This window comes from Rhipicephalus microplus, chromosome 4 (assembly GCF_043290135.1).
Source record: "Rhipicephalus microplus isolate Deutch F79 chromosome 4, USDA_Rmic, whole genome shotgun sequence".
In the NCBI taxonomy this organism is placed as follows: Eukaryota; Metazoa; Arthropoda; class Arachnida; order Ixodida; family Ixodidae; genus Rhipicephalus; species Rhipicephalus microplus.
In genome coordinates this window covers 216,283,946-216,297,064 of record NC_134703.1, presented here as the reverse complement: position 1 = coordinate 216,297,064, position 13,119 = coordinate 216,283,946, and the positions used below count along the sequence as shown (strand labels likewise).

The 13,119-nt window shown below is 45.8% G+C and overlaps 1 protein-coding gene across 9 annotated transcripts in view; it reads right to left on the bottom strand.

Annotated features, from left to right (window-relative positions):
• LOC119172975 (cell adhesion molecule Dscam1-like) overlaps positions 1–13,119 on the bottom strand; it is a 2,235,730-nt gene that overhangs the window by 356,569 nt on the left and 1,866,042 nt on the right. For 8 of the 9 annotated variants that reach the window (XM_075891768.1, XM_075891774.1, XM_075891771.1 and 5 more), the window contains one exon: positions 6,127–6,387. The exons of the other annotated variant lie outside the window; for it this stretch is intronic. In XM_075891768.1, the coding sequence (XP_075747883.1) occupies positions 6,127–6,387 (261 nt within the window). The remainder of the gene's footprint in view (positions 1–6,126; positions 6,388–13,119) is intronic. 9 annotated transcript variants of the gene reach the window in all.

The following is a 13,119-nucleotide window of genomic DNA, read 5'->3' as shown; positions in this document are numbered from 1 at the left end:
TAGGCGGGCCATGTCTTCCGCAAACATGGCGACGCTCTCGTTTGGTTTCTGTATGCGTGCTTCGATGAGCTGCTGAGCAGAACTACGGCGGTTGGTGTTTGCGAATGTCCCGAGAATTTGCTGCCGAAATTCCTCCCACGAAGACTGTGTTGACTCGTGGTTCTCGTACCACGTACGAGCGCTGTCTGCCAAAGCAAAGTAGACGCGCGATAGCTTTTGTTCAGTGGGCCAGCGGTTGGCTTTGGCGACTCGCTCATACTGGGCTAACCAGTCCTCGACGTCTTCATAATACTCACCGTAGAAGGTCTCAGGAATTAGAGGCTGATCAACAGTAAGCTGTGAAGGCACTCCGGTAGCCATTTCTCCCGGTACGGTGTGTTGCTGGAGAAGTTCGAGCGGAATCGCCCCGGGACTAAGGCCTCGCTGGCGGCGACACTAGCGGTGGACAGGAGTATTCACTGCAGGAACGGATTGCGGTGGTGGACTTGATGTGCTATGGCGCGGAGGTGTCCCAAGCATCAGTTGGAGAAGTCCAGCACCTCCACCAATGTCGCTAGGTGAAAATAACAGAATACAGGACGACGCTGCGACCAGAAAAAACGAGGTCTGTATTAACAGAACAAAAGAGCAGCCGCTTCGACTTCTTCCTCGGAGGAACCGTGGGTGCTGTTCACGCTCATCACTTCATCATACTCTTTCTTCTTGCCCGGCCTTTAGTCGTGACAATATTGTGTTTCGAAGTTTAATTGTGAGTCACGTGGTAGATAATTAGAAGTCCAACATTCTTGCCACGTTGAAGCACCCGGCTTTCCTATTGCCTTGCGCGTGCAGCAGACGACACGCGCTAGCTCGCCTGACGTGATGCGCGGGACGGTATCATTTTCGCAGTCCGGCCGCACTAATCATGAGCGATGCTTCTGGGTGCCGCCGCTTAACAGCGCTCGAAGCTCTTAAAGCCACGCGCTCCCGAATTCGCTCTAAAAAAGATTGCGATGTCGGGGTCTGCGTGAATATCGCTCTTTCTGAAAAATAAGACACATGCACTTTTCTGGGAATTTATTAAAAACCCAATTTTCTGTGCCCATCTGAAAACCTTGTTTAAGCCACGTTGGACCTGCCTCACGAAAATTGCGAGATTGCAGCATTTAAAACAGATCTGGAGATCATCAACATACGTTTAACAAAACATAAGGCATGGAATGTAGAAATGCAAGCTGCTACTTTTTATGATTAAAAGTGTCCAACTGAGGACACCACATTGCAGAACTCCAGTCATCTGGACAAATGTCCAAGTTAAGATATCCCGCCCCCGAATACGGAAAGGGCTATTGGACAAGTATATCTCTAATGTGGTCAGCATGTTGCCTCAGGCATATATGTGTTGCAGGCCTCGCATTATACCAAAGCGGCAGGTGCGTTGCGTCGTAAGCCTTTTCTATATAGATAAACAGTGAAAGAAAGAATGAAATATGAACGAAAGCCCCACGAATTTATGCTTTGATGCGTAGCAGATGAGTCACTGGTAGATTTACCCTCGCGAAATTCTCACTGGCATGAGTCCAGTAGGTTGTCTGGTTCCAGGAAGTGTAAATGCTGGTGGTCAATCATATTTTCGTAAAGTTTGCACAGGCAACTTGTTAGTGCGATCGGTCTTGGCTGGTAACGGAGCATGAATCCTTGCTTTGCTTTCGAAGCGGAATAACAATTGCAACTTTGCGGGCTGATGGAATCTCGTCAGAAAAGCAAGTAGCATTAAACAGAGAAGAAGGGCATTTTGTGTGTCAGGGGGCGCGTGTTGTAACATTTCATACACTACATGGTCCCAACCAGAAGGTGAATAATCGCAGCTGTTTAGCGACACCTTTATAGCTCAGCTACGACGATTGTATGCTTCGTGTTTTGTGGATTTGTGTTCTAATTTCTGTTTTTCGATGATTGTTTTGTATCGTTAGTACGATGTAGTATACTGCGACAATCTGGAGGCCTGTTCAATGTGTGCGCTGAAATAATACGCCTGGTCTTCCAAGCTGTGGCCTTGTGCGTTTAATAGAGGAAGAGAATGACATAGACGTTCCAGACTTCCACCTCTTGTGTGTATACGAAGTGATTCTGGATAAAATTTTATGCCAGAACTCACTTCTTGCCCCTATGCCCGTTCCTTAAGATCGTATGTTGCTAAATTGTCAAGGTTCTTGGCTATCAGTGAGCTTCAAAGCAACCTCCATGCATTGTTGTGGTTTTTTTTCAACATTTCGACAATCACTGTTGCACCAAGGGACACGATGCTTGGCGGGCAGTTCTGTTTGTGAGATTTACTTTGTAGCAGCATCAATCAGAAATAATGTGAAGTAGTGGACAGCGGCATGTAAGCTTAAGGCACACATGTCCATCAAATTTGAAAGTGCATATTTTCTAAATTATTGTCCATCCACTTTCTCCATCTGCTTAGAAACCTGTAGGGGATATTCATTTCCTTTTGACACGCACAGAACTATAGAAAAGTGGTCAACTTCCTAAGGATTTGCAATAACTTTTCAACTAATCAGGGGAATAAGAGTTGGAGTTGCAATGCTAAAGTGTATTGCAGAGTATGGTTGGTCCACGAAGAAATAGTACCTTGCTTCTTTCCGATTCTGCAGACACGCTCCAAAAAACAACAAGATCTGTTCGATTAGGAGACCTCATGCGCCGCACTGAAAATCACCCCATAGAACACTGTAAACATTCAAGTCCCGAAAGACCGGGTAAAGCATGGCAGTTAATTTATTAGGAATAGAAATAAAGCTTTTAAAGACGGTACTGCAGAGAAATGTACTGAAAGCGGATGGTGACAAGTTTGTCCAAAAGAACTGCTCGAACAGCCACTGCCTTAAGGGAAGTTTGTCGTAGTAGGTGTGTACATCAAAAATAGATAGATAGATAGATAGATAGATAGATAGATAGATAGATAGATAGATGCCAAAAGTGCTCGCAGTACGCGAAAGAATGCTTGTCATTGAAAACTCCCGTATGGAAGCCACTGGCATCCTATTGTAGTCTTTGTCATTTCCGATATGGTAAGAACTGTTGGTGTTTGGTACCCCCAAAGCACGTGTTTATGATAGGGCCGTAAGCAAGGGGAATTCCAGGGGCTTCTGACAGCCCCTAAATATTCTTGCATGCTTCAGTCCTTCGAGTGATACTAAAGTATTTACGAATTTTCTCATTCACCACCTGCTGTCAAAATTAGCTGCTCTGCACATAAATATCCGGAAAAATTTCTGGGTGTGGCCCTGGATATAGGGGAGCTGTATTGGAGGGTTTCGAAATGTCCACTTTGGGTTCCTTAAAATGCCACTCACCATACCCCATCACAAAGTTCATTCAGACCTAAGAGTTTGTTGTGTTGGATGAAAAGGATTATTCCACAATGTTTGAAATTCTGTTCTTTACGAAATAAGAAGACTTTCTCTTTTCTTTTGAAGTAGTGCAAAAGGAAGATGCGCAGAGCCAAACCCCAAACCTTTGCCGCTCATTCCGCGTAGCCTTCGCAAGCTAAATCTCTTCCCTACTCTCTCCAGCATCTGACCAAGAGGTCACGTGCGCATCACACGGCCGAACAAACCCAACGCCCGAGCACGTGAATTGTGTTGTTTTATTGACCAGCGTTATATTGTGGTTAAATGCCTGTGTCTGCGTGATGGTTTGGAAACGCTTGCTTAGACGCGATAGAATAAATTAGCACATTGAATGCTCAATTGTGCAGGACCATTACTTTCTTTGCCCGGACAGGCGTCTGCTTTCTGAGCTAACCACGAGGACACGAACACATGCGAAACGCTGGCACATTAGCCCCGCATATCGTTAGAGTTCAGTTCAGTTCAGTTCAGTTTATTCATTCATTCAAAATACAAAATTTGTAGAATGTAGTATGCAGACGAGGGTCCCAAAGTCAAGCGACTGCAGTGGGACCCTCAAGAGGAAGAAGGAAAAAGACGTGGACATTCTCTTATTGCATCTTGTTATTAAACACGAAGCATTTCTTAGCGAACTGTGGGTACTTTGAGCGTATCTATCTATCTATCTATCTATCTATCTATCTATCTATCTATCTATCTATCTATCTATCTATCTATCTATCTATCTATCTATCTATCTATCTATCTATCTATCTATCTATCTATCTATCTATCTATCTATCTATCTATCTATCTAGCCACCTACGACTTTTAGCGCTCCTGTCCGTTTCATAAAACGGAATCGATACCGAAATTGTATAACGTAACATGTCATGGTTTTGCTGCTCTATCGGAAGTTTCGTTCGTCATGACATAATGCAAAGCTGGTATGATATGACATGACTGCAACGCGAACATAATTGACGGACTCCAACGTGGCAATTAGGACATGCATGTCATGTAAGTCATGAACACACGCCACGCTTATGGAGCGCTTGCGGTCTTTTCGCTGGCTTCACACATACCAAATTCGGTGGTACTTGCGACTGGTGCAAACATGATAATCATGAGATGTGTATCATGTAATTGACATGTGGGGTTTAACGTACCAAAACCACCATATGATTATGAGAGACACCGCAGTGGAGGGCTTTGTAAATTTTGATTACCTGGGGTTCTTCAACGTACACCCAAATCTGATCACAGTTGCCTACATCATTTTCGCCTCAATCAAACATGCAGCCGCCGCAGGCGGGATTTGATCCCGCGGCTTCCGGGTCAGCTGCCGAGTACCTTAGCCTGACGCAGCAAAACATGCGTGTCATGTAACAACATGTCTGCATGTCTTCGCTCATGATGCACTCGCGGCCGATTCACTAGCTTCGCATATACCGAGTTTCACATTACGTTACGCGAAAGGACGACGAAAGTAGATGACACGTACAAACATGATAATCATTTATGACATCAGCATCATGCAAAAAATAGCTACATGCTACGCTCATAGCGTGTTGGCAGCCGTGTTTTGTATCGCGCGGCTTGAACAAACGACGAAGGTATATGACACGTCCATGCATGTACGGCATAATTTACCTCCGCCTGGTAACGTTGTACTGATTTTGAAGTGTCATATCCACCTTTCTCATTCGTGCTTCGCATATCATAAGTTCGCATTGTACGTGGGATCTGGCATTTTTTCATCTCAAGTTTTATTCATCTACTGAAGCAAGAACTTACATAAACTACACATGTCATGTAAATAATGTTCAGCTTGTCATGAGCTACTAATGGCGACATCAGAGCACAGAAGTCTATGTTGAAAACCAACGTCGCAGCACTGCTGCGCGCATAGAGAAATTCTTGCGTGTACGTCACGTCCTCATTATCTTGGCGTGCGCCCCGCAAAAGGGGGAGCAGCGTTCATCTTGAAATTCGACCCATTTCCGCGGCGCGTAGCGTTTCATATTTTGTAAGACGTGATCATGAACGCCCCAACTACGCATTGCGTTTGACACCTCCAAATTGTCAAATGTGCCGAGTGGACCTTTAACGGACGCCTGATTCGAAAACACGATTCTCTACCATTTCGCTTTCTTCAAAATGTGGCTGCCGCTGTCCGGAATTTGTCCCACAACTTTTCACTACAAAGTTGAGTGCGAAGCCCCACTGCGGTGGTCTAAAGGCGGAGGTACTCGGCTGCTCATCGGAAGATTGCGGAATCAAATCCCTACTGTGGCGGCTGAATTTTTGATGGAGGCGGAATTGCTGCAAGCCCGTGTGCTCAGATTTGTGTGCACGATAAAGAACACCAGGTGGCCGAAATTTTCGGAGTCTCCACCACGGCGTCTCTCATAATCATATGGTGGTTTAGGGACGTCGAACCCCACATATCTATCAGTTGCGTGCGAAAGCCTGTGTACACCACCAAGGAAAGGGCGGAATGTCACGCATGTAAGAGATAAATGAGATACTTTGGCTGCTTGAGCTAAGGTGACTGATGTGCTCTAAACAGTTATGCCTAATTCTTTTGATGGTCTTGAACGGTCAGTGGAAAGAAAATATGTATACGAAGACAAGGAAGAGCGCGAAGAAAAGTGCCAAAAGTTCAGTATCAACCTTCTAGTCAGTATGAAACATTTGATGAACATCCTACGCTGCAGTTGAGAAGCGAATCCGCCTGTACGCGTACCTCGAGATCCTGGCGTGATGCAAGCAGCCTGTCGCCTTTCATTTGGTTCAGGCGGAGACTCTGTGAATTGCCTAATGCCCGGATCAGTGCTGCCTTCAGAACCCGTAGTATGGCTGTCGTCGGGAGCATCGTAGTGCGTCAGAGCACCGCTGGTCGAAGCCTGTTGAGAGGAACTTGGCGGGTGCCGCCGGGCGTACTCGTACGCCCGCAGCAGCTCGTCTTGGTTGGATGAACCTGACGTCAGGCTGTGGCTGTTCGCCGCTGCATTAAAAAAGAAATTGTGGACTCACATTTGAATGGCACTCCTCAATGACATAATACAGGCAGGTTGGCCACAATCAGTCTCGTTGTTATTGTTACTAGTAAATTTTGAGAACCTTTGAAGTGTTATTGCTTCCTTGTAGAGAGACCATGCGAAGACTCTTTACTAATTTCTTCCTATTTCAGTTCACAATATCAATGTGACACGTCTTGCCCCACCGTGGTGGTCTAGTGGCTAAGGTACTCGGCTGACTCGCCGGTCGTGGGATCGGATCCCGGCTGCGGCGGCTGCGTTTCCGGTAGAGGCGGAAATGTTGTAGGCCCGTGTGCTCAGATTTGGGCGCACGGTATAGAACACCAGTAGGTCGAAATTTCCGGAGCCCTCCACTACGGCGTCTCTCACAATCTTATGGTGGTTTTGGGATTTTAAACCCCACATATCAATCAATCAATGTAATATGTGTTGATGTATATTGATACATTGAAAACGGGGCTATTGCTCAGAGGGAAGCACGCGACAGCAAAGTCAAGGTGACGGTGATCACAAAGTCACTCATATGGTTTCTGCGCTGTTTGTTTTGCCTACAGCTAATTCTCATTGTGGTTATTATTGTGTGCATATATATATATGTATGTATATATATATATATATATATATATATATATATATATATATATATATATATATAATGTAAGATGGCGTACAATACCTTCAAGACTCTCCTTTATTGTCTCAAGTATGTGCCACAACCCAAACAGCAGTGGTGAAGATGAGTATGTGGAGATTAAAAAATGGGACGCATAAATAATGCTCATAGTTATTTTCCCCGCGCACTTGAGCGGCTAGCCCGGCCGAGATTTAAGCGGGAAATTTACGGCGAACAAAGGGTCTCAGACGTGAAACATGGACTATCTTGGAGGCACAGTAATGATGGTACGAGGAACCCTCAACGGAAGTGACAGGGTAATTGACTAGAGATGTTCGTTCACAAACAACGTAAGGTCCGAGAAAGCGTGACTCAAACTTTTCACACAATCCGGGTGTTTGAACAGGCATCCAAAGTAGTACTTCATCTCCAGGACGGAAGGTGACGTCTCGACGAAAGCTGTCATAGTGTTGCTTGCTGTCTTGTTTACTGGCCTCCGTGTTGAGTTGAGCACGTTGCCGTGTGTCAGCGAGCCTGGAGATGAAATGTTCTGACGTAGTCATGGATGTTTTTGTCGTTACATTGAAGAAAAAGGCGTCAATGGTGAATGTCGGTGCACGACAAAAGGCGAGGAAGAAAGGTGAATACCCGGTGGTTCGTTGAACAGTGGTATTGTGTTCAAACGTTACGAACGGCAAGATTTGTCCGAGTTATCCTGGTTCGGTCCGATGAACATGGATATCTGGTTGATTAGTGTCCGGTGGAATCACACTGTCAGGCCATTTCTCTGCGGGTGGTAAGCTGTTGTGGTCTTAGAACTGTGCCACAAGTTTTTAGAATTTCGTCGAGAATTGTGAAGAGGAAGGCCTTGCTTCGGTCGTTCAACAATGTGCGAGGTGCACCATGACGCAACACAATGGCTTCTAAAAAGAAGGCGGCAACGTCTGAGGCAGAGCAAGTGCGTAGAGAAGCGGTCTCCGCGTATCACTTGAAGGCTGAACACTTGAAGACTGAATAGGGACCCCATCAGCGCAACGAAAGGAAGGGCCATCGTATGGCGTCCTAGCTTTTTTCAAGCGGGCACAAAAGTCTGAACGAATTACGGAAAGTGATGCGCCTGTGTCAGCCAGTGCCTCGGTCTGTAGACAGTTAACATACACCAATGAAACATTTGATGGGCGGTCCGGATGAGTTTGACGCAGTTTGAAAGATGCAGCTTTCCCTCCAAAAGCTGTACTGTTTAGTTTTCCAGTTGGCGGTCGGGAATTGAAGTAGAAGGTCGGAGGGGAGAAGAGGAGCGCCGCATCGGTGAAGGTGAGCGACGACGTGAGGAACGGGAAGTGCCAACTGAGCCAAAGTTCTGCGGAGAGGGTGACCAACGTGTGCTGTTCCGGTACACTCGCCGAAAGGGTGGTCCAGTGGAGTACAAGTCATCCCGTTCAGAGTCATCGTACCTTCGCCTTTTGTCTTGCTGACAGTGTCAGCAAAACCTCAAAATATGACAACGGATGCCACAATAGAAGCAACTCGGCTGCGTAGCGCGTCAGACGTTGTAAGGCTGGGAAGATGGTCGCGGGGCAAGTGAGTTGAGTGAACCATGCACTTCAGGTGCTGGTTGCTGCATTGGTCTTTCCTGGGGTGCAGATGGCCTAGAAGCAACCTGAGCATAGGTTGGCAAGGCCACAGGATATGGGCTTGGAACAGGTGTGACAGTAATCGAGGCCAGGCTTTGGTGGGGCGCAGGTGTCGTTGCAGCAACGTGAGCATAACTTGGTATGGGCACGGGATGTGAGCTCGAAACTGGTGTGCCAGTGATCAAGGCCACTTCCTCCCTCACGACGTCGCGCAAACTAGTAGCAGGTGGCGTCGTGCGAATATCAAGGTGGCGAGGTGAATCCTGTGCATCAACTTCCTCGCGGATGATGGAGCGGATCAATGCACGTAGTTCTGTTGTGTCATGACTCGAGCTCAGATCAGACTTGTCAGGTTGCACCCGAGTGGTCTGAAGCGCCTCAAGGCGCTGACAGGTAGTGACAACATTGGCTATGGTCTGGGGATTCTGCACCACAAGCGCAATAAAAGCGACAGTCGCAATTCCTTTTAGCAGGTGGCGCACATGGTCATTTTCCTCCATATAGCTGTCGATGCGGCGGCAAAGGGTGAGAACATATTCGATGTAAAAAGTGTAAAACCCGCTGGGGCGTTGAACACGTGCACCAAGCCTCTTATTGGCGATATCTGAGCGCAGTGACGGGTTGGCGAAAATCTGGCGGAGCTGACGTGTAAAGGCGGGCCATGTCGGAATATCTGTAGCGTGGCTGAAAAACCACGTTTTTGTGATGCCGCTCAAGTAGAGTGCAACGTGGTTGAGTTCCACAGGCTCATACTGGTTGTTGATGGCACTCACATGGTTATACTCCTCGAGCCAGTCTTCAACGTCCTCACCCAGAAGCCCTGCGAACAGCGGAAAATCCTTTTGAGGGCTGGTGACCAGGTGAGAAGGGTTTCTTGGTGGTGGGAGTGGTACGAAGCTGACGTGCTGCGCTCGTCGGCTTGTGACATTACCGAACCCAGGCCATTTAAACGGCGGCCTGGGTTTAAGCGGCGGCGGCCTATATATACATAAAAAGAAATAGAGAAGGGACGCAACTTAGCGCTTGTCTTAATTTGATTTCTCTCTCTCTACCTATATATATATATATATATATATATATATATATATATATATATACCTATATAGTTGCAGCAAGGAAGTATCGCTGGCCCCGGTAGAATAAGAGAAAATAGAGTACGATGCACGTTGGTTTAGCACGATAAATTCTGACCGATGTTTCGGCTGGAGCCGAAACATCGGTCAGAATATAGCGTGCAATATATATATATATATATATATATATATATATATATATATATATATAACCGTGATAACGGAAGTGCTCATTACAATTCTGCCAGAGTCTAGCCATTATCGTGATTATTCCTCATGAAAGCCTAGCAGTGGTGAGGCGAAAAGTGTCAAAATGAACAATTTTGTTGTTATGCATTTAGAAACGTTCGGGACGTTGACCCCACGCAGCAACCGACGTATCCAAGATGAAACTACTATTTTGGCCGAACGTGTAGCCGCGAAAGATATACTGAGATTACAACAAACAGGGCACGGTGTACACTGAATCGGCGCACACAGCGTCAGCCATCGATAAACTTGTAATAGTTGGAACGTGCCGTCGTAAATACATCAAGGATCCCATTTTTCAGCCTTATGGTAGCAACGGAACGTATCTGGCTGCATTGCAGCTTAACGAGACACAGGCAGTCGAACGTGGGCACAAGCAGTGCTCACTTTCCTGTCTCTCCTCCTGGCTTTAAAAGCCCAATTTTATGCTATCAATAAGCATTCTTTGCTATACTTGTGCTTTACCCGTCTTCTGCGACCTGAGTTATGTCCTGAGTAACAAAATGTCCTGAGGAACAAAATGACCTGATTTATGTCCAGAAAAAAGGTCATAACTCTGCGGGTAATGAACCCTTCCGGGGCGCCGCGACGCAGAACCATGTTCTCGGTGGCACTACCTTCAGGCAGCGCCCTTGTCTCAGCGTTGCGGGGGAGGAAGCCTGTAGCTACAATGATAGATTTCTTTCCGAATTCGGCGCCGGAAACGGCCCTGGTAGGTTCATGCCACCTTCCTGGAACAGCCAGCGAGGTGGCTGTATAGGGCTCAGTAGCCCGGCTGGCTTAGTTAGCCGTGTCTTCTGTCGCTGAAAATCTCGGCAGGTTTTTACGTAGCAGTCAAAGAGCGGCCAGTAGTACGTCTGGTGTATCGTGGCAAGCGTACGGGAAACTCAAAGAAACAAAAGGGTCCAGCCATTGAATAGCCATGCAAAACATTCAGAACTTATGAACGTAACATTGAAGTTGCTACGGTGAGATATAGTTGGCCTGATGCGTCGAGAAGTTTTTTTTTAGAAGGACACCGTTACGCACAAAAAAACGCTATAGTCCTGATTTGAATACCTTTATAACAACGGTAGCTCGGACGTTGAGCTTTTCAAGAGGGCCCCTGGCTTCTTGGTCAGCTCGCTGTCTTTTGGCGAAGACATTGACGATTGAGGTTCGAAAAATGCTGTCGCCACCCTCGTTCTGCGGTGGTCTGTGACCGGGCATGGCAGAGGCAGTCTGTGCCAGAGTGCCTTCATCTGGACTTTTAACAGGTGGTGATGTCGAATTCTTGAAGTCGCAGACTCCTCCATGCGAAATGAACTTAAGGGTCCTTCTTTACTCTGGCAACATGAGGCGTGGTGCTTACTCACAACTTTAAAAGGCCTTTCGCAGAGGTAGGGGCCAAATTCATATGCAGCCCAGTTGATGGCAAGGTACTATTTTTCTGTTGTGGAATAGTTGGCTTTCATCATGAAGGACGACAGGCTCACATAACTGATGCCAGTTTCAATGCCATAGGTCCTCTGTGCTAGCATGGCTCCAACCACTACGGTGCTTCCGTCGGTGTATATTTTTGTGTCGGCGTATTCGTCGTAGTGGGTAAGTATCAACGGCGTCTGCAGGCATTGTTGCAGGTCTTGAAATAGTACACTTTAAAAACTGCGGAGGGTATCGCAGGAGTAAAAAGGCCAAGTTACTCTTCAAATTGTTCTTCTACTCTCGCAAAGCACCAGATAGAGCGAAATTCATTTTCACTCTGTATGAAATGAAAGAGTGAAACAGGTTTCCACTCTTGTGCTCTTTGAGAGAGTGAAATTCTCATATACTCTTGATACATGAAAGAGTAAAACGTGGTTATACTCCTACTCTTGATTAATTTTAGAAGCTTCAGCACACCGCGAGTAATTAGTACTACATATTAACCACTCATATATGCAGTAAAACGTGCTGCATTTGTTTGCTGAGGCGTTGAAGACGATTAACTAAAGCACAGCTTTTCCAGCGCACGCCAGTGAATTTCAGCGCGCTGGAAGGCAATTGTAACTCTCAATATCCACTTTTTTAGCTTTGCATCTGTGTAGCACCATAAGCGAATGCTATTTCATTGAATCGATCACGGTAAAACTCAACGCAAAAAACTATTACATTCTCTTCATATCATATTCATATTTTTTGTTACGACCAACGCAACACAAGTGGTGGTGCCGTAAGCTTAACGTACGGTACGGCTACAGCGAAGTATTACGGCTTTAATCGTAGAAGGTGAACAAGAATGACCAAAATTATGGGCAAAGGGCTGAAAAGAACTTAAAAATATGCCTAAAGGTCTGAAAAAAGTTTAAACTTTTTGGCGGACACTTCAGAAGCACGATGTTTCGTACGCAGAAATTACCAACCACTAAACGAGTCAATGCAAATGACGTTCACATAACTGATTACGCTAATATATCTTTTGCTACTGTAAAGAAAGTGCCATATAGGCGTTCTAATCTCACGAAGCACAAAAAACCAGAGTAAACACATTTGCTAAAGTCTCACTGGTTTTGAGAAGCGCAGAGACACTCAAACCAAATCTAAACAAGAGAATGCAGACACGTCACAAACACTACTTATGACATGAAGAAATAAATGCTCAACAGCCGCCTGGCAGCGTATTGGTGCAGTAAAAGACATCGTCAGTCCACACCAAACGTGTGGAATCAAACGTCGCTCCATAGTAACAAATGTTCATAAAATGCGGTCCGTGCTCGAATGTGATGACATTAGTGAAGCTCGTGTCGCCATAGTCCAGCAGGATCTAGCAAAAGCGTTTGATTGCGTTGCTCACGCTCTTTCGTTCGCAGTATTGGAGCACATTAATGTTTAGATATTTATAGACGGCGTAGCCATGGTATATCTAAATGTTACTACAAACTAATTATTAACAAGACATTGCCCCCACCCCCGTTCATTAGAATTGAGCGCTTAGTGCATCAAGATTGCCCTGTTAGTCCACTGTTGTTTTGCATCTACATTGAAACATTATGTCGGTCAATATTGCAGAACCACATAATCAGAAGTATTAGAGTACAATCCTCAGAGGTTGAACTACTGGAATACGCTGATGATGTTTCAATTTCCAGAACTTCCTATGAAGGCAATGAA